We start from the raw sequence: 19,498 nt of genomic DNA on the forward strand, positions 1-19,498 counted from the left end.
GGTGAGTTGAATTGGAGTGGTGCTAGTGGACAGAAATGATTAAAAGCAATATATATTTTGGAGGTAAAACTTCTGGATATGTTTATGGGTTGGATATGAGAGGGTGAAGGTAAAAGAAAACTGGAGCACTGATACCTGGGTTTTTATACAGCTTAGAGAAATAGGGAAGTCTAGAGGAATAATGGGGCATAAGCATGCACATGGGTATGTGAGGGAGTGTAGAGAAAAACAATGTGTTGTAAACAAGTTATCTTCAAAGCAACTATTTTATATTTGCAAGTGGAGGTATCAAGTAGGAAGTGAAGCTCTGAAAAGAGCTAGGATTGGAGAGAAGTATTTGGGAGAAAACACATGAATATCATTTAGATCTGTACTGGTAACTAGGGAGACTGGGTAGTGAAAGAAGACTTGACATTGGAATATTTCAATATGTAGAAGCCATCAAAGGGAAGAAGGTAGAACCTGAGAAGTAAGAGGAAAAGTAGAAAAGGAAATCAGGAGAAGAATGTTTCAGGAATAGATAAAAATAGTTTTTTGAGTGTTGTTGAGAGGTGAAATGAAAGGGATAGAGAAGTGACAACTGGATTTGGTCATTGGTAACTCTGAAGAATAATTTTAGCCTAGCAGTAGGGTGGTCAGGTTGGAGTCAGTTAAATATGGACAGTGAGGTGAGGATGTAGTGATAGGGAATACTGTCAACTCTTCAGGAAGTTTTGTCCTCTAGGGAAGTGGGGGGTGGTGGTTCATGTTTTTATCTGTGGTCGTAATGTCTTTGTCTCCTTGAGATTAATGGGAATTACTAGAGTTTGTATACTTTAAACTACAGTAGAATGGGAGGAATTTTTGAGAATGGAGATAATGTGTCATTGCAAGGTGTAAGATGCTTGACAGCTGCAGAGGTAGCCAGACCTCTAAGTCAGTGGTTCTCCACCATTGACATTTTGTGCTATGTAATTCTTTGTGGTGGGGGACTCTCCTAAGTTTTTCAGATGCCTACTTAATAGATGCCTGTGGCACTCTGATTGCTCCTCCCTCTGGCCAGTATCTCTAGACATTTCAAATGCCCATGGGAACAAAATGAATCCTGAATGAAAACTGCTGATCTAAGGTAAGGTTATCAGGCCAAAGTGAGGAGAGTCATGCTGGAATTTTAGGTTGGACACTGGGTTTTAGAAAGTCATCTTGAAGGATAGGAAAAGGAATTTACATATGTGACCCCACTACATTTTTTTTCTATGGAATTCATATCATTTTCCTTTCTTCTGAAACATTCTTCTGTAATAGTCTCTATTTAGTATTAGTTTTTGAGTGTCTTACGTTCCTTTGGGTCTTAAGTGATTGAAGTTTCTTTTTGTTTCTACTTTGGGAGGCAATAGTTTATAAAACATATCAAGGGTATAGTGGTTTTCAAATGTAAAAGAAGGAAGGTTTAATAAAGTAAGCTGTCTTGACAGTAAATCAAATATTTTGGACGCAAAGGAGTGTGTAAAAGCCAAGTACACTAATAGTACTTGAGTGATGTTGTATATATTACACATATTTGTAGCTTTAGAATAGTAACAGTTTTACTCTCTATTGCCTAGAATTGGTTAGACAAAAGAACCTTGTAGAGTAAAAGATATTAAATTTGAGTGATTATTTGGCTATAAATTACCTTCAAAGTTTCTACTTTTAATCCCCCCACATATCCCCCTGTGTTTGGACTCTTGTCCAATTTTAAAGTTTGAATTTTAGAAGTGTTTCTTTCTTAGGACATTACTACTTCCTGGGGCTATCTTGGACACTAGGGACTCTGCATAATATGTAACAAGTGAAAAAGCTATAATTATCCTCTAGTCCATTGATAAATTACTCTTCATTTGATCATCTTCATCAGAAATCTTTTTAAATTTCCAATTTGATACATAAGCAATCACTAAAGAAGCACCACTCTTAGGAGCTAAAGCTTTGGTGGTTATATATATATATATGCATTTGGATACTAATTAAATCATTGAGAAAAAATTTTGAAATCATTGTATAGTATTTTTCTCAGTGCTTTCCATTCCAATTGGTAAGCACTATGTATGCTTTCTTTCAATTTTTTAGTGTTTTTAGGTGTTTCATTTGTTCCCTTTTTTTCACCCAAAGAGATGGTTGCATGTGTTAAAACTATTGGTAGCAACATGTTCTTTTCCCTCTACTCAAAAGTACTTCATGTATATGTTTCTATGCCAATTTTTTAAATAGGTTTCATTGTTTTTAATGTCTGTGTGGTATTCTCTGCTATGAATATACAATAGTATGTTTTACCATCTTTCCTCTGGGTATTTAGATTGTCTCCAGTTTTAAAAATGTTTTAAATAACACTGCACTGAATATGGTTGGTCAAAGAAAGTTTAAGCAAAAACCATAATTGTTACTTGGTGCAGGCTAGCATTTACTGGGATAAGGATCAGCAAGTGCTCATGTTCATGTATAAGCTGACATTATGCAAGAGATAAGCTCTCCCATAGTGCAAGTACTTCAGTATTTCAACACCTTTTCTTCTGTCTTAAAGGGCAAGCAGAAGAGTGGTCTTATAGATAGATAAACACTTGGGACTAGAGTGTCAAGTAGTCTGAGCTAAGTAGGTGCAAGCTGTTCATAGGGTGTTAGGACATTCTCATTGCTGAATACCTGTTGAAGACTGTGGGCTCCTTTGTCACAGGAATAGTTGAAATTAAGTGTGGTTTCTCTTGTGTGGGGAAGGGAGGCCCTGTTCAGGCTACCTTGTTGCCAGGGAAATCAGTAAGAATCCCAGGGTCATTCATTAACCAATGCTACTTTTAAAACTATCCCTGTACTGATATCTATCTTAACTTGTGAATATTTTTAGGATAGACTCAACAAAGGATATCTAAAGTCATAGACTCTCCTCCTATTAATGCAAAGGAGACGCTTTTAACTTCACATTTTGCCACTACATATTATTAATGTTTTCTATTATACTAGTTAGGGTGAAACATTATTAAAATTATTATTATTATTATTATTATTTTCATGTTATACTAGTAGAATGTAATAATTGAGAAATTCTTTATCTTTGGTCATTTTCAAATTATTTCCTGGAGTTTGCCTATCTGTTTTTTCAGAGTTTTAGAATCAACATATCAATATACTCTACGTTGGAATTCCTTCTTTCCTCCCTCCCTTCCCACTTCTTTCTTTCTGTTTTCTCTCCTCCCTCCCTCCTTCCTTTTCTTAATTTCAAGAGACAAGTTCTTGCTACATTGCCCAGGCTGTCACTGAACTTCTGAGTTCAAGCAATTTTCCCACTTTAGCCTTCTAAGTAATTGGGAGTATAGGCACATGCCATCATGCCTGGCTCACTCAGAACACTGGGGTTTTGATTGGCAATATATTATTTTTATAGATTAATTTGGAATGAATTAGTATTTATGATCTTTCATGTTGGGACAGGTGATTTTCCATTTATTTAGATCTTTTATAGTCTGTAGTTAGGTTAGTTTTCTTTATATAGTTAATTTTTAAAATTTGGCTTATTAAGCTGTATTTTTATAGCTCTTTGGAAAGTGCTATTGTTTGTTTTGGGTCTCGGTTTTGCACTTGCAAGTTTGGATTTTCCATAATCTTATTTTAGTTATTTATCTGCAAGAAGTTTATAGACGTTCGTTGTTAGATGTGTTTATAGGAAAAAACAAGAAAAATTCTAAATTATTTTAAGAAAAGTAAGTGTTGATAGTTTCCTTAACAGCATTCATAGTGGGGTGTTGACACTGACTTGAATTCTTGAAATGTTTATTTAAAAAAATGACCTGCATTCTAATTTGAACCTTGCTATTTAATATCAATGACCAGTTCCATAGACTCCAGGTTTAATTTTTCACATCCACAGAATTTAGGGTATGAGACAAAAATATTTGATATTATACCTCCATTCTGATTCAGTAGTGCATAGATTTTTTTCTGTTGACAAGATTAATTTGAATTATATCTTATGTAAGTTTATTAATTTAAAGAACACTTATAAGGTATGAATACAAAGGAGTTTAGATGGACTTTTATATATTTTAAAAATGATAATCTGTTCAAGTATTTATAAAATACAAATTATATTTGTTAATGTCTGCATAAATTCATCACTGTTTTCCATTGCCTTCAGGACAAAGTCAAAATACTATGACTCACAAGTCTCTCCAGCATATGCCCTTCCTTTCCCTTATTCCACCTGCTTTCTCTTACTTTTCTAGTGAATCTGCAGTTTAACTTCTTGCGGTTTTTCTAACTCGCCATGTATATTCCTTTCTCTTTCCTCTTTCATCTCCTTCTTTCTGTCTTCTCTCCTTTTCCCTAAGAACACCCTCTCTTACCTTTGATCTCTCATTTTAGATAATTTTGGGGAAGTCATTCCTGATCTTCAGTTCAATTAGGTGCCTTTTGTTTCCTCAGAACTGTGTTGTCTTATTTAAGCATTTCCCTATTGAAATTTATCTGTTTACTTGTCTGTCTCTCTTTTATTGAAAACAGACCATACCTTATTTGAGTTAATGATAAACTTTAAAAGTGAAATTCTGTCAAATTAAATCTTAACTGTTGGGCAAGTAGATGTTAAAATTAATATTGCTATTGTTTCTTTACTGTCCTAGGACTGGGCTAATGCTAATGTCAGCAAACAGATTGAGGATACTGTATTATATGGCTACTATAGTAAGTATCTTTTAGTTATATTTCCTATTTGGGCTGCTGTCAGAATGTAGAATAAAGCTACATTTAAACTTTTAATTTTGATATCACATATGAGATTACTATTTTCTGTACCAGGAATAAATAAATAATATGTCTTAATTTTCAATATTCTAAAACTTTTAGTGCCTACTTTGCATCTTTTGGGTTTGCTTATAACACTTCTTCATGATGATTCAATCTGGTTACTTTAAGTTTCATGTCTCTTGTGTTAGCATTGCTGATTTCCCATACTTACTTGTGCTCTTTATTTAAAAATCTGTTTTCCAGAATTTTTTTGGTAAGTGTTGGCAATAGTAGAGCACTCTCCCTGGAGAATTTTCACCATTAACTTTATTATACTCTACAGAGGCATTTAATTCAGAGACTATGGTTGATTGGTACCTCCCTCCCTTCCCTTTCCCCTCCCCTTCTTTGAGTATCAGATTTTTTAAATTTACAATAACCACCTACATTTTTATTTCTCTTCAAATAATCATGAGACTAATGTTATTAAAAATGTATAATTTCTTATTTATAGAAGAGATTCTATTTCTACTCCTTGGTAAATAAGATGTATAAAATTTCAGTTGGAAACTTAAAAAATACAGAAATTTCTATTAATGGGAATTTTTTTCAAGTGTTTCATTGGATTTTAATTTGGCTATGTTGGTTCTAACCTTTGCCTTTTCTCCTGATCTAAAATGTACAGGACCCATTGTGACATTCTGTCCTTTTGGTATAGGTTTTGGAAAGATTTTATAGTATTTTAATATAGAATTTAATATTTCTAAAAATGGCATTAATAGGGAAAGTGGTGACATTTGCGTGACTTTTTTAGTTATTAGTACTGTATTAGCATTAATTTTCTTGTTAAGTTTTGTATGATTACGTAAAGTGTTACATTACAGGATGATGGCCTAAGGGTATGTGGCAACTCTTGGTACTGTTCTTCATGTCTAAAATTATTTCTAAATAAAAAAACAAAAGGACAAGAAAAGAATTTATTATTTCTGATTAATACATTAAATATGTTATAAGGGTAATTGTGAAATTGTTGATAATGGTTCTTAGTAAGTAGACTGTTGCCTTTTCAGTAAAAATTTATTGGAAGGATATAGATTACTTTTCCAAAACAATTTTGGGGGACAAGTCTATAACATTTTTAACACTAAAGTTATCCTGTAGACATGTGACAAGATAAGCCACCTTTCCTTGTTAGCAAAGTCCAAGTCCAGGAACTATATCTTATCATTGGACCTAGAGGCTACTAAACTAATCTATTAAAACCAAGGTCACAAAAGACTTGTAAACCGGAATATTACTTCATCAGCTCTTTTTAGTTGGTTCCATGTAGGGAATTCAACCTACAGAAAAGTATTTTAGTATTTTTTCAGTTCTTTCAAGGAGAGTATGTCTTCAGTCCTCATGAGGATAAAGTGACCTTAAAATAGAATTTAAAACATGTAGGAAATGGGTCAGTCCTTACAAATAATAGGTGCTTTAGGGGCATAGTGTTAGTGCTATGCAGAACTTAGGTTGGGCTAAAAAATATAACTTCTTTGGGTTAGGATAGTTGAGACACGCTGGTCTAGGGAAGAAACGTGCATGAAAAGCCAAATTATGAGTAAAATTTTTGATGACCATGAAGTCAAAACAAAATTTAATTGGATAATATTAATGGTTATTATTATAAAGTTGGTCACATCCATCTAACTATCCACCCAGGCCTTTGGCTTCAACTCAGTGATGAACTACAGCCAAGAGTCTGAAATAATTGTGCAGTTTCTAAAATAGTTATTATCCTCAACCGCAGCTATTTCTTCTGAAATGCTAGATACTATCTGGTTACCTATTAGATAGATGTCTTCTGGATTCTGGGAACTAAAAAATCCATAGCACTATATTTATCTGTTGCCTCCATCAGATTCTGCAGTTGTCTAATCTCTCCTAATACATTGGCACATTTTCAGTCTAGCCTTGCCAGGCACTGTGCAAGACTTTTACATTCAGCATCCTTTTTAATTTTCATAAGTACCTGTCTCTTTACCCTCCTGCTTTTCTTTTGTATTTTCTACCTTTTACAGAGGAAGAAATTGATGTTAAAGATCATCTTGTTAGTGGCAGAGCCCAAAGTGGAACTTATTTCCTAAGCTGGAGCTATTTGCCTTTAAGCAAATGATTCTGGGGATGTTTCCTATGGAAGTGGTCAGCAGCATTGAACCTCCAGAGCAGCTTCAGAAATTTTCTGGGGACATTTTAAATATTACAGAATGCTAGATCGTGTTCAGAAGTTCTGTTTTACTTGGTGTGTAAGGCAGCTTGGTAATCCATTACCGAAATGTTAATGGTGCTGATTCTGATTTTAACACAGGTAGGTTTAGGCAGATGTGGTGGATTTAATAAGGTGTTTCAGGTGCATGAAACACATTCATGAGAGGTTTGGGGCATAGGGAGGCTAAGCATTGAATCCATGAGAAGTAGTAGGCTTTTCATTGTCTTCTGTGTTGGGGTTCCATGTGTGCTTTTAAAAGAAAAGCTATCTGCTAACAAAGCATTTGACAGTCACTTTTCTAGCTTATTAAGGTTAATTTTCAGATGTTAATTAGTGATCATTTAGAGTAGACTGTATACATATTTTTAAAGAACAGCTGTTTCAGGGCTCTCCTACCTTGGTCAGGTTTTTTAGTGCCAGTAGGTTTTCTAATATGCCAGTTTCTATGAAAAAATCTGGTCACAAAGGTTTAAATTCTTATTGAAGTTCTCTTAAAGTAGTTTTAGTTGTCTTCCTCCATGAAAATATTTAAGAATGCTAACTTACAAATTAATGATTTGAATTTATATGTTCGCTGCCTTTTTATTCTTTATTATGTTGAAATTCACTGGTCCATTTACACTTTGAATCAATCTTTTACCTGTACATGATTTTTTGACATATCATTGCCTTATTCATCTGGAAAATATTGGTTCAATGAATAATATAGGTCTTTCAAATGTTGACACATATCATTATAATTAGTAATTACATTCAGCAATGTCAACACTATTTTTATTAGAAAAGTCCTTTTGTATTGGGAAGTGTAAAACTCAAGATCCAAAGGTGATAAATTTTAAGTTTTCCCAAATTCTGATTTTCTTATGAAAACTTGAGTTTTATCAGTGTTAACAAGTACTGTCAAGTATTTACTTATTTTCTTTGCAGTTTCTTTTTTCTTGTTGTTTTGTTTGCTTGCTTGTTTTTTGATATCTTGCTATGTTGTGCAGGATGCTCTTAAGTCCTGAACTCAAGTGATCCTCCTGCCTCTGTCTCTTGAGTAGCTGGGACTATGGTTGCATGCCACTGCACTCAATGTTCACTGTTCATTTTTGACAAATATTGCTTTATAATTAAGTCTGGATAACCATTGCACATTGGTCAGTTGTTCTTTCAAGCAAAACAAGAGGATTTAAAAAAAAATGTGTGTAGTGAATCTCATAACTGCAATAGCATGCTGTTGAGACATTTATAAGACACCAGCGAATATGCTTTAAGTATACTTCTTGTCCCACAGAATATTAAAAGATACATATTTAAGGGTAGAAGTTTAATAGACATTTTACTTCCATGAATAAAATTCCCAAACTCCTTCTTCCTCTGAAGGATACAAAACAACTCCTAGTATAGTGTGGGTCCACTGTTCTCATTCCTTTTCAAAGGCCAGCAGTTCGTCCGCTATTGTATCTGTTCCATCAAAAATTTCACATTAGTTTTTTTTGTTTTGTTTTGTTTTTTTGCCTTACTGGGGATCGAACTCAGGGCTTTGTGCTTGCAAGACAAGCACTCTACCAGCTGAGCTATTTATTTCCATAGATGCAGAAAAAGTATTCGATAAAATACAGCATCCCTTCATGCTCAAAACACTAGTAAAAATAGGGATAGTGGGAACATTCCTTAACATTGTAAAGGCCATCTACGCTAAGCCCATGGCCAATATCATTCTAAATGGTGAAAAACTGAAAGTATTCCCCCTAAAAACTGGAACAAGGCAGGGGTGCCCTCTTTCACCACTTCTATTCAACATCGTTCTTGAAACTCTAGCCAGAGCAATTAGACAAACCAAAGAAATTAAAGGGATACGAATAGGGAAAGAAGAACTCAAACTATCCCTGTTCGCTGATGACATGATTATTAGACTTAGAGGAACCTGGAAATTCCACCAGGAAACTTTTAGAACTCATAAGTAAATTCAGTAAAGTAGCACGTTACAAGATCAATGCTCATAAATCCAACGCATTTTTATACATAAGTGATGAATCTTCAGAAAGAGAAGTTAGGAAAGCTACCCCATTCACAATAGCCTCGAAAAAAATAAAATACTTGGGAATCAATCTCACAAAAGAGGTGAAAGACCTCTACAATGAGAACTACAGAACACTAAAGAAAGAAATTAAAGAAAACCTTAGAAGATGGAAAGATCTCCCATGTTCTTGCATAGGCAGAATTAATATTGTCAAAATGGCCATACTACCAAAAGTGCTATACAGATTCAATGCAATTCCAATTAAAATCCCAATGATGTACCTTACAGAAATAGAGCAAGCAATTATGAAATTCATCTGGAAGAATAAGAAACCCAGAATAGCTAAAGCAATCCTTAGCAGAAAGAGGGAAGCAGGGGGTATCGCAATACCAGATCTTCAACTCTACTACAAAGCAATAGTAACAAAAACGGCATGGTATTGGTACCAAAGTAGACAGGTAGATTAATGGTACAGAATAGAGGACATGGACACAAACCCAAATAAATACAATTTTCTCATATTAGACAAAGGTGCCAAAAATATGCAATGGAGAAAAGATAGCCTCTTCAACAAATGGTGCTGGGAAAACTGGAAATCCATATGCAACAGAATGAAATTAAACCCCTATCTCTCACCCTGCACAAAACTCAAAATGGATCAAGGACCTCGGAATCAGACCAGAGACCCTGCAGATTATAGAAGAAAAAGTAGGTCCAAACCTTCAACTGTTGGCTTAGGTTCAGACTTCCTTAACAGGACTCCCATAGCACAAGAAATAAAAGCAAGAATCAACCACTGGGATAGATTCAAACTAAAAAGCTTTCTCTCAGCAAAGGAAACTCTCAGTAATGTGAAGAGAGAGCCTACAGAGTGGGAGACTATCTTTGCCACTCATACTTCAGATAGAGCGCTAATTTCCAGAATCTATAAAGACCTCAAAAAACTCTACACCAAGAATACAAACAATCCCATCAACAAATGGGCTAAGGAAATGAACAGACACTTCACAGAAGATCTACAGGCAGTCAACAGATATATGAAAAAATGTTCGACATCTCTAGTAATAAGAGAAATGCAAATCAAACTACCCTACGATTCCATCTCACCCCAATTAGAATGGCGATTATCAAGAACACAAACAAAAATAGGTGTTGGCGAGGATATGGGGAAAAAGGTACACTCATACATTGCTGGTGGGGTTGCAAATTAGTGCAGCCACTCTGGAAAGCAGTATGGAGATTCCTCAGAAAGCTTGGAATGGAACCACCATTTGACCCAGCTATCCCACTCCTCGGCCTATACCCAAAGGACTTAAAATCAGTATACTACGGAGATACAGCCACATTAATATTCATAGCTGCTCAATTCACAATAGCCAGATTGTGGAACCAACCTAGATGCCCTTCAATGGATGAATGGATAAAGAAACTGTGTATATATATATGCATGTATATATATACAATGGAACATTACTCAGCCATAAAGAATGATAAAATTATGGCATTTGCAGGCAAATGGATGAAATTGGAGAATATCATGCTAAGTGAAATAAGCCAATCTTAAAAAATCAAAGGAATAATGATCTCGCTGATAAGCAGATGATAACACATAATGGGGGGTGGGACGGTTTAGTGTTAGGGTTAGGGTTAGGTTTAGGGTTAGGGTTAGGGAGGGTGGTAAGAATGGAGGAAGGAAGGACTGTATAGAGGGAAAAGAGGGGTGGGAGGGAAGGGAAAAAATAACAATGAATCAAACAACATAACAGTATGTAACTTTATGATTACACAAATGGTATGCCTTTATGCCATGTACAAACAGAGAAACAACATGTATCATTTGTTTACAATAAAAAAATTTCACATTTAGCATAGTAGAAATGCAAATAACTACTTAGTATCATTATAAAAAGAGTTTTTATTTATAGATGCTCTTTAAGGATCTCTGTAAATCCTAGGGTCTGGAAGCTCCATTTGGAATGATCTTCTGTTATATTAATGGAATTTGAGTGCTTTTTCCTGGCTAGTTTAAGTCAGGATGACTCTGTGTCTACCTACAGATACTCCTGACCTGTTGGTTATTAGCAATCCTGTTAACTGAAGCTGTACCTGCAAAATAGATACAGTTTCTGGGAGCTTGCTGAAGGATGAAAGAGTGAAGTTGCTCGTTTCTGCCCATTTCCCTTATTTGCAAGTTATCTTCTAATCAGGAGGAGACTCCCTTGGCTAGAGATGTTCTATCAACCCCAGAAACATAAACTCATTTTGTCCTATCATCCCAAATGTTTAACCTTATAAAAACTTATATGTAACAGATAATTATATAACACATAATATCATTATATGATAGGAATATAATTATATTATGGCATAATAATTAGTATAATATTAATATTAGTTAATATAATTATATATAAACTCTAGATTATGATTTCCAACCTAAAAACCTGTGCCAATTTTGTTGAAATGTTCATAGAATTGAAAACTTGAGATTTAATGGGTTAAAGATTCATTCCTTTGTTCCCTTTTTAAAAATTTATTTGTAGATAGACCTTTATTTTATTCATTTTTTATATGTGGTGCTGAAAATTGAACCCAGTGCCTCACACATGCTAGGCAAGTGCTCTACCACTGAGCCACAACCCCAGTCCCCCTTTTTCCTTTTAATAATTTTATTTATTTATTCATTATGTCTTCAAATTTCTTTGCTATTTTCTTTCATAAAACTGCTCTTGTATACATTGTAGTTCTCAGTTCTGTTCAATTTTGTGTCCTGTTTCATGTTCCTTTTTCCCCTTTGTAAAAGAAAACATTATTAATCACAGGGGATGTTTCCTAAGTAATTTCTGGTTAAGTTTGCTCAAGAGACTATCTAGATCAAAACTCCTTTAGGCCTAAATGCATAAGAATTTCTTTCCTCATTTCCAAGTGTAAATATCAGGAAAATGAGTAATCTCATGGCTTTACAGCTAGTGTGACTTGTGAGAATTTGTCACATTGGTATCATAAACCTTCCTCCAAACTCCAGATTGTGAAGAAAGAAACATATACTCTTGGTTTTTTCTTATGTCCTTGATCCTGCCTTTTGAGTTTTCTTTGCAGGTTCTTTCTCTTCTTCCTGACCTCTTTAATGTTTAAATGCCCAGGGTTTAATCTTCAGATCTATTCTTTATGTCAGTTAGTCTTTTGTTGATTTTATACTGTTGCTCGATTCTAAATATCATTTATATGTCAAACTCCCAAATTCAAATCTTGCAAACTTCTTTTGAACTTCATATTCTTGAATATGAATATATTCATATTGATGCAGCTATCACAGGAATTTCTACCAAAAAAACCTCAAGTTTTACATGTTCAGAGCAACTCAATCTTCTATATTCTTATTTTCCTTGTTGTAGAATATAGCACCTAGAAGGTTAGAGTTACTCGGGCCAAAATCCTTGGAGACTATCCTTGAATCCATTTTTTCACATGTATATCAAATGTAGCAGGAAATTCTCTTGTATTTGATTTTCAGAATTCTTTCAGAATCTACTTCTCACTACCTTCTGGCTACTACCTGTTTAAGATACTGTTGTCTCTTTTTAGGTTATTAAAGGAAACTTCTAATACATTTCTTTCCTATCCCTTTTTATTCATAATGCAGCAATCATAGTGATTTTTTTAAAAACATACCAAGTAATACTTTCCCATTTCACTCACAGTAAAAGACAAAGTCATTACTAAACCTGTGGAACCTTGTGTGATCTGGCATTCTTTCCCATCTCACAAACCTCTCTGACCTCATTTCCCACTATTCTCTTGAGGTTGGCTCCCTCCTAAGATGGCCCACAGTGCCTTCTACTTCCTAATTCTCGTGCCTATATATAATCCTCTCCTCCTAAGTGTGTGTTGAACCCCCTAATCAGCTTCTAACAAGAGGATGTGGCAGAAAGGATGGGATGTCACTTCTGAGATTGTTATAAAAGATGGTGATTTCCTTATATTCTCTGGTTCTTTTCTCTTCCTTCTCTGATTAAGCAGCTCCCCTGTAGTATACTGCCTTATGGACAGGCCCCAGCAAGGGACTAAAAGCATCCTCTAGCTAATAGCCAATAAAGAATGGAATCCTGTCAACAACTGTGAGCGAGATGGGAAGTAAGTTCTCTCCCAGCTGAGTCTTGAGAGAACTGTTAGATGACCAATATCTTGATCTCAGATTTGGGAGAAATCCTCAATTGAAGAGTTTAGCTAAACTGTGCTCATATTCATGACCCACAGAATGTGTGATAATAAATGTTCTTTTTTAAATTTATATTTATTGTAAACAAATAGGATAAATGTTCTTTTAAGTCACAAATTTTGGGTAATATTTTTGCACAGCAATGGATACCTAATATATCTCTTTTTCACTGATTAATGTTGCTGTTAATGTTCTTAACATTCCAGGTTCACTCTTCCCTTCCATCCTTCACTTCTGTACCTTTTGCCTCACATGCTTATCTTCTACTTATCTACTTGATTAATTTCTTTAACTCCTTTAGCCTTCAAGTCTTTGCTTAAATGTCACTGAGTATGAAAGAGTCCTACCATTTTCAAGCAATGGTCCCTTTTATCCTGGTCCATTTTATTTGTATTTTTTCTTGTAGGCCTTAATCACCATCTCATGCACTATATAATTTAGTTATATTTACTGTTTTTATCCTTCTGCTAGAATTCATACTATATGAGCAAAAATATTTTTTGTTTCTTTTGGTCCTTGATATATTTCAAGCATTTAGAACAGTTATCGACATATAGGTAGTAACTCAAATATTTGTGAAATGATTGAGTCTTTTATTTGCTGTGTAACATAGGAGAGCTCACTTAAGTTTTTCCATTTTTGTTAATGAGAGAGGGTTATGTGTACTTCCATGTAGTTAAGATTGAGCTGGAGGTGGAATTTTAGCCATGGCCAGGTAAGAAGGTTGGCAGATTTTCTTCCCCCCAAAACAATCATAAAGCTGGGCAAAAATTGAACAAAAACCAAAAATGTAGTGCTTTGGAAATCAGAGAAAGGCATATAACAGTTTGAAAAGTGTTTAAGAAATGCTGCAAGAATGTTGTAGTCCATTGTCTTAACCTAGGGCTGCTGTGTCCTGCTCTCAGGTAGGTTATTACAGATGATCTCCAGGGCAGGGCAAGCTATGAAGACCAGAGGCTGTTCTGTTCTGGTGGAAGGAATTCATTGAGTTGGGTGGTACTTTTTTCTAGCAGTGTTATTGGTAGAACTGATAATCTTTGAGTCAGTTAAGTGGAAAAGGCCAGCAGTTCTACCAGCATGGGGCTGTGGTTATGACAGATAGTCATATTTCCAATTGATGCTGTACAGATGTGTATTAGAGAATTGAGAGGACACAGGTTAGTCTTACACTTCTGTCTACCTAGGGGCTGTGTATACTTATGCAAAAGACCACAAAGAGCCCAGCAGAAAGTAAAAAAACTAGGGCCAACTTAAACTTGACTTGAACTCTTAATGTACTGTCTTGCCAACTACAGATTAATTGGCAAGGGTTAGAAGCCTCACTGGCTTAAGGCATTTGAGTAAAATTTCTTTCTGGTCATTGGTTGATCGTTAAGCTATGTAAACACTGGCAAACCCTAGAAAATGAGTCTTGAAAATAAAAAGAAGAATTAAAAAAACAACCAGAAATAAAAAACAACCGAGTAAATCAGCAGCAACTTGATACTGTATTGCAAACATTTCACAGATAAAATTCTGACAAGCAACTGAATAAAGAAACAAACTGTAAAACAGGAATGATGACCTTCAGGCATAACGGCATAATCCAGAGTTGATACAATATATTGTCCAAAATGTTCAGTTTCAAAAAATTATTAAGTATGTAAAGAAATAGGAAAACGTGATCCATGCTAAAGAAAACAGAGTTAGCAGAAATAGTATTTCTAAATTTAAAAACAAAGGCTTCAAAACACCTGTTATCAGTTCAAAACAGAAAGTAAACTATTCAAATAATTAAATGTAAGTATGACAAATTGAGATTTTCAGTGAGGAGATAGAAATTATTTTAAAAAGAGCCATATAAAAATTCTAAGGTTGATGGGGCTATAGCTATAGCTCAGTGGTAGAGCACTTGCCTAGAATGTGTGAGGCACTGGGTTCCATCCTCAGCACCACATAAAACTAAATGAATAAAATAAAGGTATTGTGTCCATCTACAATTAAATTTTTTTTAAAATTCTGAGGTTGAAGAATATGGTAACTAACGAAAAATTCATTAGATAGTACCATTAATAGATCTGATATGGCAGAAAAAAAACTTAGTGAAGTTGATGATGGATGATCTAATCAGAAGTTCAGGAAGGAAAAAAGATTGAAGAAAAATCAACAGAGCCTCAGGGACCTATATGTCAGCATTAGGCTTACCTATTCATGTATAGTGGAAAATTCAGAAGAAATCCATCTTGGAAATCCATAAATATTTGGAAATTAAATGATGACTTCTAAATAACCCTTGGGTCAAGATAAAATCATAAGGCAACTGGAAAATATTATTACATAAAAAAAAATGCAACCTCTCAAAATTAAAGGGTGCTGCTTAAATGGTGCTTAGAGAAATTTGGAACTTTAAACTTTTTTATTAGAAAATAATTCTCAGGTGCCTAAACTGGTACCTTAGGAAAACAGAAAAAGAAGAGCAAACTAGACTTTAAGCCAGTAGAAGAAGAAAAATAAAAGAGCAAAAATCAGTAAAGTAGAAAACAGAAAAAAAATTAGAGAAAAATTCGTCAAACCAAAATAGCTTCTTTGGGGGGACAAAAGATTTGACAAATCTTTAGCCAGATTGAGGGTGTGGAGCAAGGAGAAAGAAGAGAAAGAGAGAAAACAGAAATTATCAAAATGAAGAGTGGAAGAGGTGGTGTTACTACTAATTTTACAGAAGTTAAAAGAATTATAAAAGACTGTTATGAATAACTTTATACCAACAAATAAATCAGATGAAGTAGAAAATTTCTTAGAAAGATTCAGATTACCAAAACTGATTCAAGAAGAAATGACTCGATTGCACATAACAAAATTGAATTAATAATTTACTATATTTCCACAAAGAAAATCGCATACATAGATTACCTCACTGGTGAATCCTATCATATATTTAAAGGAGAAATTATACGAATCTCTCACCATTTTGGAAGTAGAGGATAGAATACTTTCCAACTCTTACCTTGTCACCAGAATCAGACAAAAGCATAATGAGTAAAGGAAACTTTGGAATAATATTCTTCATGATGTAGACACAAAAATACTTGACAAAATTTTAGACAACCAAATTGGCCATTATATTCCCATTCTTGGGAATTCATCCCAAAATGGAAGACTGGTTTAATCTTTAAAAATCAGTTCATGTAACATATATATTAAAAGAACATAGGACAAAAAAATGCATGATTGTCTCAGTAGACACAAAACAGAATTTGAGTATCCATTTTTGATAACAGTTCTCATCAGAGAATTTATAAAAGAGAACTTCCTCAACCTGACATAAGACATCTATGAAAAACCTACAAATAACATTATATTTAGTGGTGAATATCTGAGTGCTTTCCCCTAAGATTAGGAACAAAGTACAAGTATCTGCTCTCATGACTGATCCTCAGCATTGTTAGGATTCTAGCCCATTCAGGAAACAAAATATTTGTTTAAATAAATATATCCAAACTAGAAAAGAAGAATTAAGACTTATTTTCATACATGACAAAATTCTGCAGGTAGAAAATCTTAAGGTACCTATATAAAGACAAATAAAACCAATAAAAAAGATTGACAGAGCTACAGAATGCAGTTTTGACATGTAAGCTAGAAGCATAATTAAAAGGAAATGAGAATATAGGTCCAGTCAGAAACCAGATGTATTAATGAAGGAATGTTCCAAGTAGAAATGATTGGATTGTGAGAGGTATAACCTAATCAGCACTCAAGTTTGTAGGCAGATGGGATGCCCTTTTTGTGGCCCCTTCCCCCGCTCCCTGATTCCTGGCTGCCTTGAGGTAAGCAGCCTTCTTCTACCTTGCACTTCCATAAGGATATGCCCCTTCTTCTTGAGCCCAGAGCAGTGGTATTGGCCATCCATGAACTGAGGTCTCTGAAATTGTCCCCAAATAAATTTTCTTCCTCTAAATTGTTCTGGTCAGGTACTTTGGTCACAGAAACAAAAAACTGAACAAAAAAATCAATATTAATAACTTTGTCTTTCAAAATATATAGTTAAAAATTGATGAAAGGTCTGGTGTGGTTGCACATGCCTCTAGTCCCAACTATTTAGGAGGTGGAGACAACATAATCACTTATCTCTCAAGTTTGAGACAAGTGTCAGCAACATAGACAGAGTGTTAGATAAAGTTAATCTATAAGCAGAAAGAAAGCTGTCTGTGAATCATATAACAGGGACTGTATTGAGAATCTCTTACCAATCATTAACAAACACAAACCACTCAATTAAAACTGAGCAAAATATTTGAATTGACATTTCACTATTGAAGATATGAATGGTTTATGTTATGGTTTGGATGTGATCTGTCCCCAAAAGCTCATGTTTGAGACAAATCAAGAAGGTTTAGGTTGAGAGCCTTAACCCAATCAGTGAATTAATCCCCTGATAGGATTAACTGAGTGATAATTGAAGGCAGGTAAGGTATGTCTGGAGGAGGTGGGTCATTGGAGGTGTGCCTTTGGGGTTTATATTTTGTATCTGGCCAGTCTTTCTCTGCTTCCTGGTCATCATGTGAGCTGCTCTTCCCTGCTACACTCTTCTGCCATGATGTTCTTCCTTACCTTGAGCTCCAAGAAATGGAACCAGCCTTCTATGGACTGAGACTTCTGAAACCATGAGCTTCCAAATAAACTTTGCCTCCTCTAAAATTGTTCGTTCAGGTCTTTTAGTCTTAGTAGTGAAAAAGCGACTAAAGCAGTTTTTAAGCACATAAAAAGATACGCAACATTATTAATCATTAGGGAAATGCAAATTACATTTCCAATGAAATATATAACGTATAATCCAGAAGCAGAGACTGTTCAACAAAATATAATAGACTGGGTCACTAAAACAACTGATATTTATTTCTCATACTTCTGGACGCTGCCAGTAGATTTGGCTCCTGATGAGGGTTTGCAGATAACCATCTTCTTGTTGGCTTCTCAGAGTAATACACACTCTGTTCTTTATTCTTTGTCTTATAAGGACACTAATCCCATCATAGCACCCTTTTTTATCCCCTAATCTATACTTCATTACTTCCCAAAGGCACCAACTTCAAATACCATCACAATTGGAATTAGGACTTCAACATGCTAATTTGTGGGACTGAATTCTTTCCATAATATTCCACCTTTGGCACCCCAAAATTCATGTCCTTCTCCTATGTAAAGTACATTCATTCAATTCCAGCATTCCCCAAAACCTAAACTTATTCTAATATCAACTCTAAAATCTAAAATTCAGAGTCTCATTTAAATATCATCTAAATCAGGTATCTTTGAGACTATTAAGTAGTTCATCCTGAGGCAAAAATCTTCTCTGTGAACTCTAAAACCAGAGAAGTGATCTTCTTCTAAAATATAGTGGTAGTACAATCATAGTATAGACATTTAATTCCAAAAGGGAAATATCAGAAGGAAAAGATCTCAATCAAGTGCAGAACTTATAAAGGCTAGGTTTGATGTTCTGCCTTTTGGACTCACTCACACTTGGATGCTGGCTAACTTTAAGCCTCCAGGTTCTACTTCGTAGGGTTTATGCTCCCAAGACTTTGGGCAATAGGCATTTGACCTTTGAAACCTGAGCAGTACTACCTTCCTCCACTTTTTGAAACCTAGGAGGCAATCTTAACGATGGAATAACCTTTGGGGTCATTATTCCCTTGTCTTGTGGAGTAGTAAACTTCAATCATCAAACAGCTCTATGGTCTGGTACTATAGGATCTGAGAAATCTACCATCCTCCCTTTATGTTATCTTATATCAATCCCCTTTGGTTCAAACTGTTTTTGCTGGGGCAGCTGAGTAAATTCCTGGTTCATATCTACACTGATTTGCTTATCAAATACTTTTAGTCTGGGGGGCACCCCAAACTTTAGTACACAGAGGTTATAAGGAACATGGACAGTATCCAGGTATTGACATGTACATAGAGAAAATATAATCTTCAAGTTCCACTATTTGGGAATGTCAAATGGTGCCGTTGCTTTGGAAATTTTCTAAAAAAATTAAACTTATTATATGATCTGGGCTTCCACTTCTAGAAATCTATCCAGAGGAAATGAGTACAGTGTGTACACAAAGATATGTATGCTAACATTCATAGCAGCATTTTTTGTAAAAGCCTCAAACTGGAATGAATCCCAGAGCTCAACAGCTGAAGAATGTTCAAGTAAAACCTATGTCCATATAATGGAATATATTCTGCAATCAAAGTTAGAGATCAGCAAACTGTGGTAAGGCTTCTGAGTCTAATCTAAATCTAGCCATACCTATTTATTTAC

The 19,498-nt window shown here is 34.8% G+C and overlaps 1 protein-coding gene across 1 annotated transcript in view; it reads left to right on the top strand.

Annotated features, from left to right (window-relative positions):
• LMBRD1 (LMBR1 domain containing 1) overlaps window positions 1-19,498 on the top strand; it is a 103,527-nt gene that overhangs the window by 8,406 nt on the left and 75,623 nt on the right. Inside the window, exon 3 of the mRNA XM_079146529.1 lies at window positions 4,629-4,689. Within this exon, the coding sequence (XP_079002655.1) occupies window positions 4,629-4,689 (61 nt within the window). The remainder of the gene's footprint in view (window positions 1-4,628; window positions 4,690-19,498) is intronic.

The sequence above is a fragment of the Sciurus vulgaris genome (genome assembly GCF_902686455.1).
Source record: "Sciurus vulgaris genome assembly, chromosome: 7".
Taxonomy (NCBI): Eukaryota; Metazoa; Chordata; class Mammalia; order Rodentia; family Sciuridae; genus Sciurus; species Sciurus vulgaris.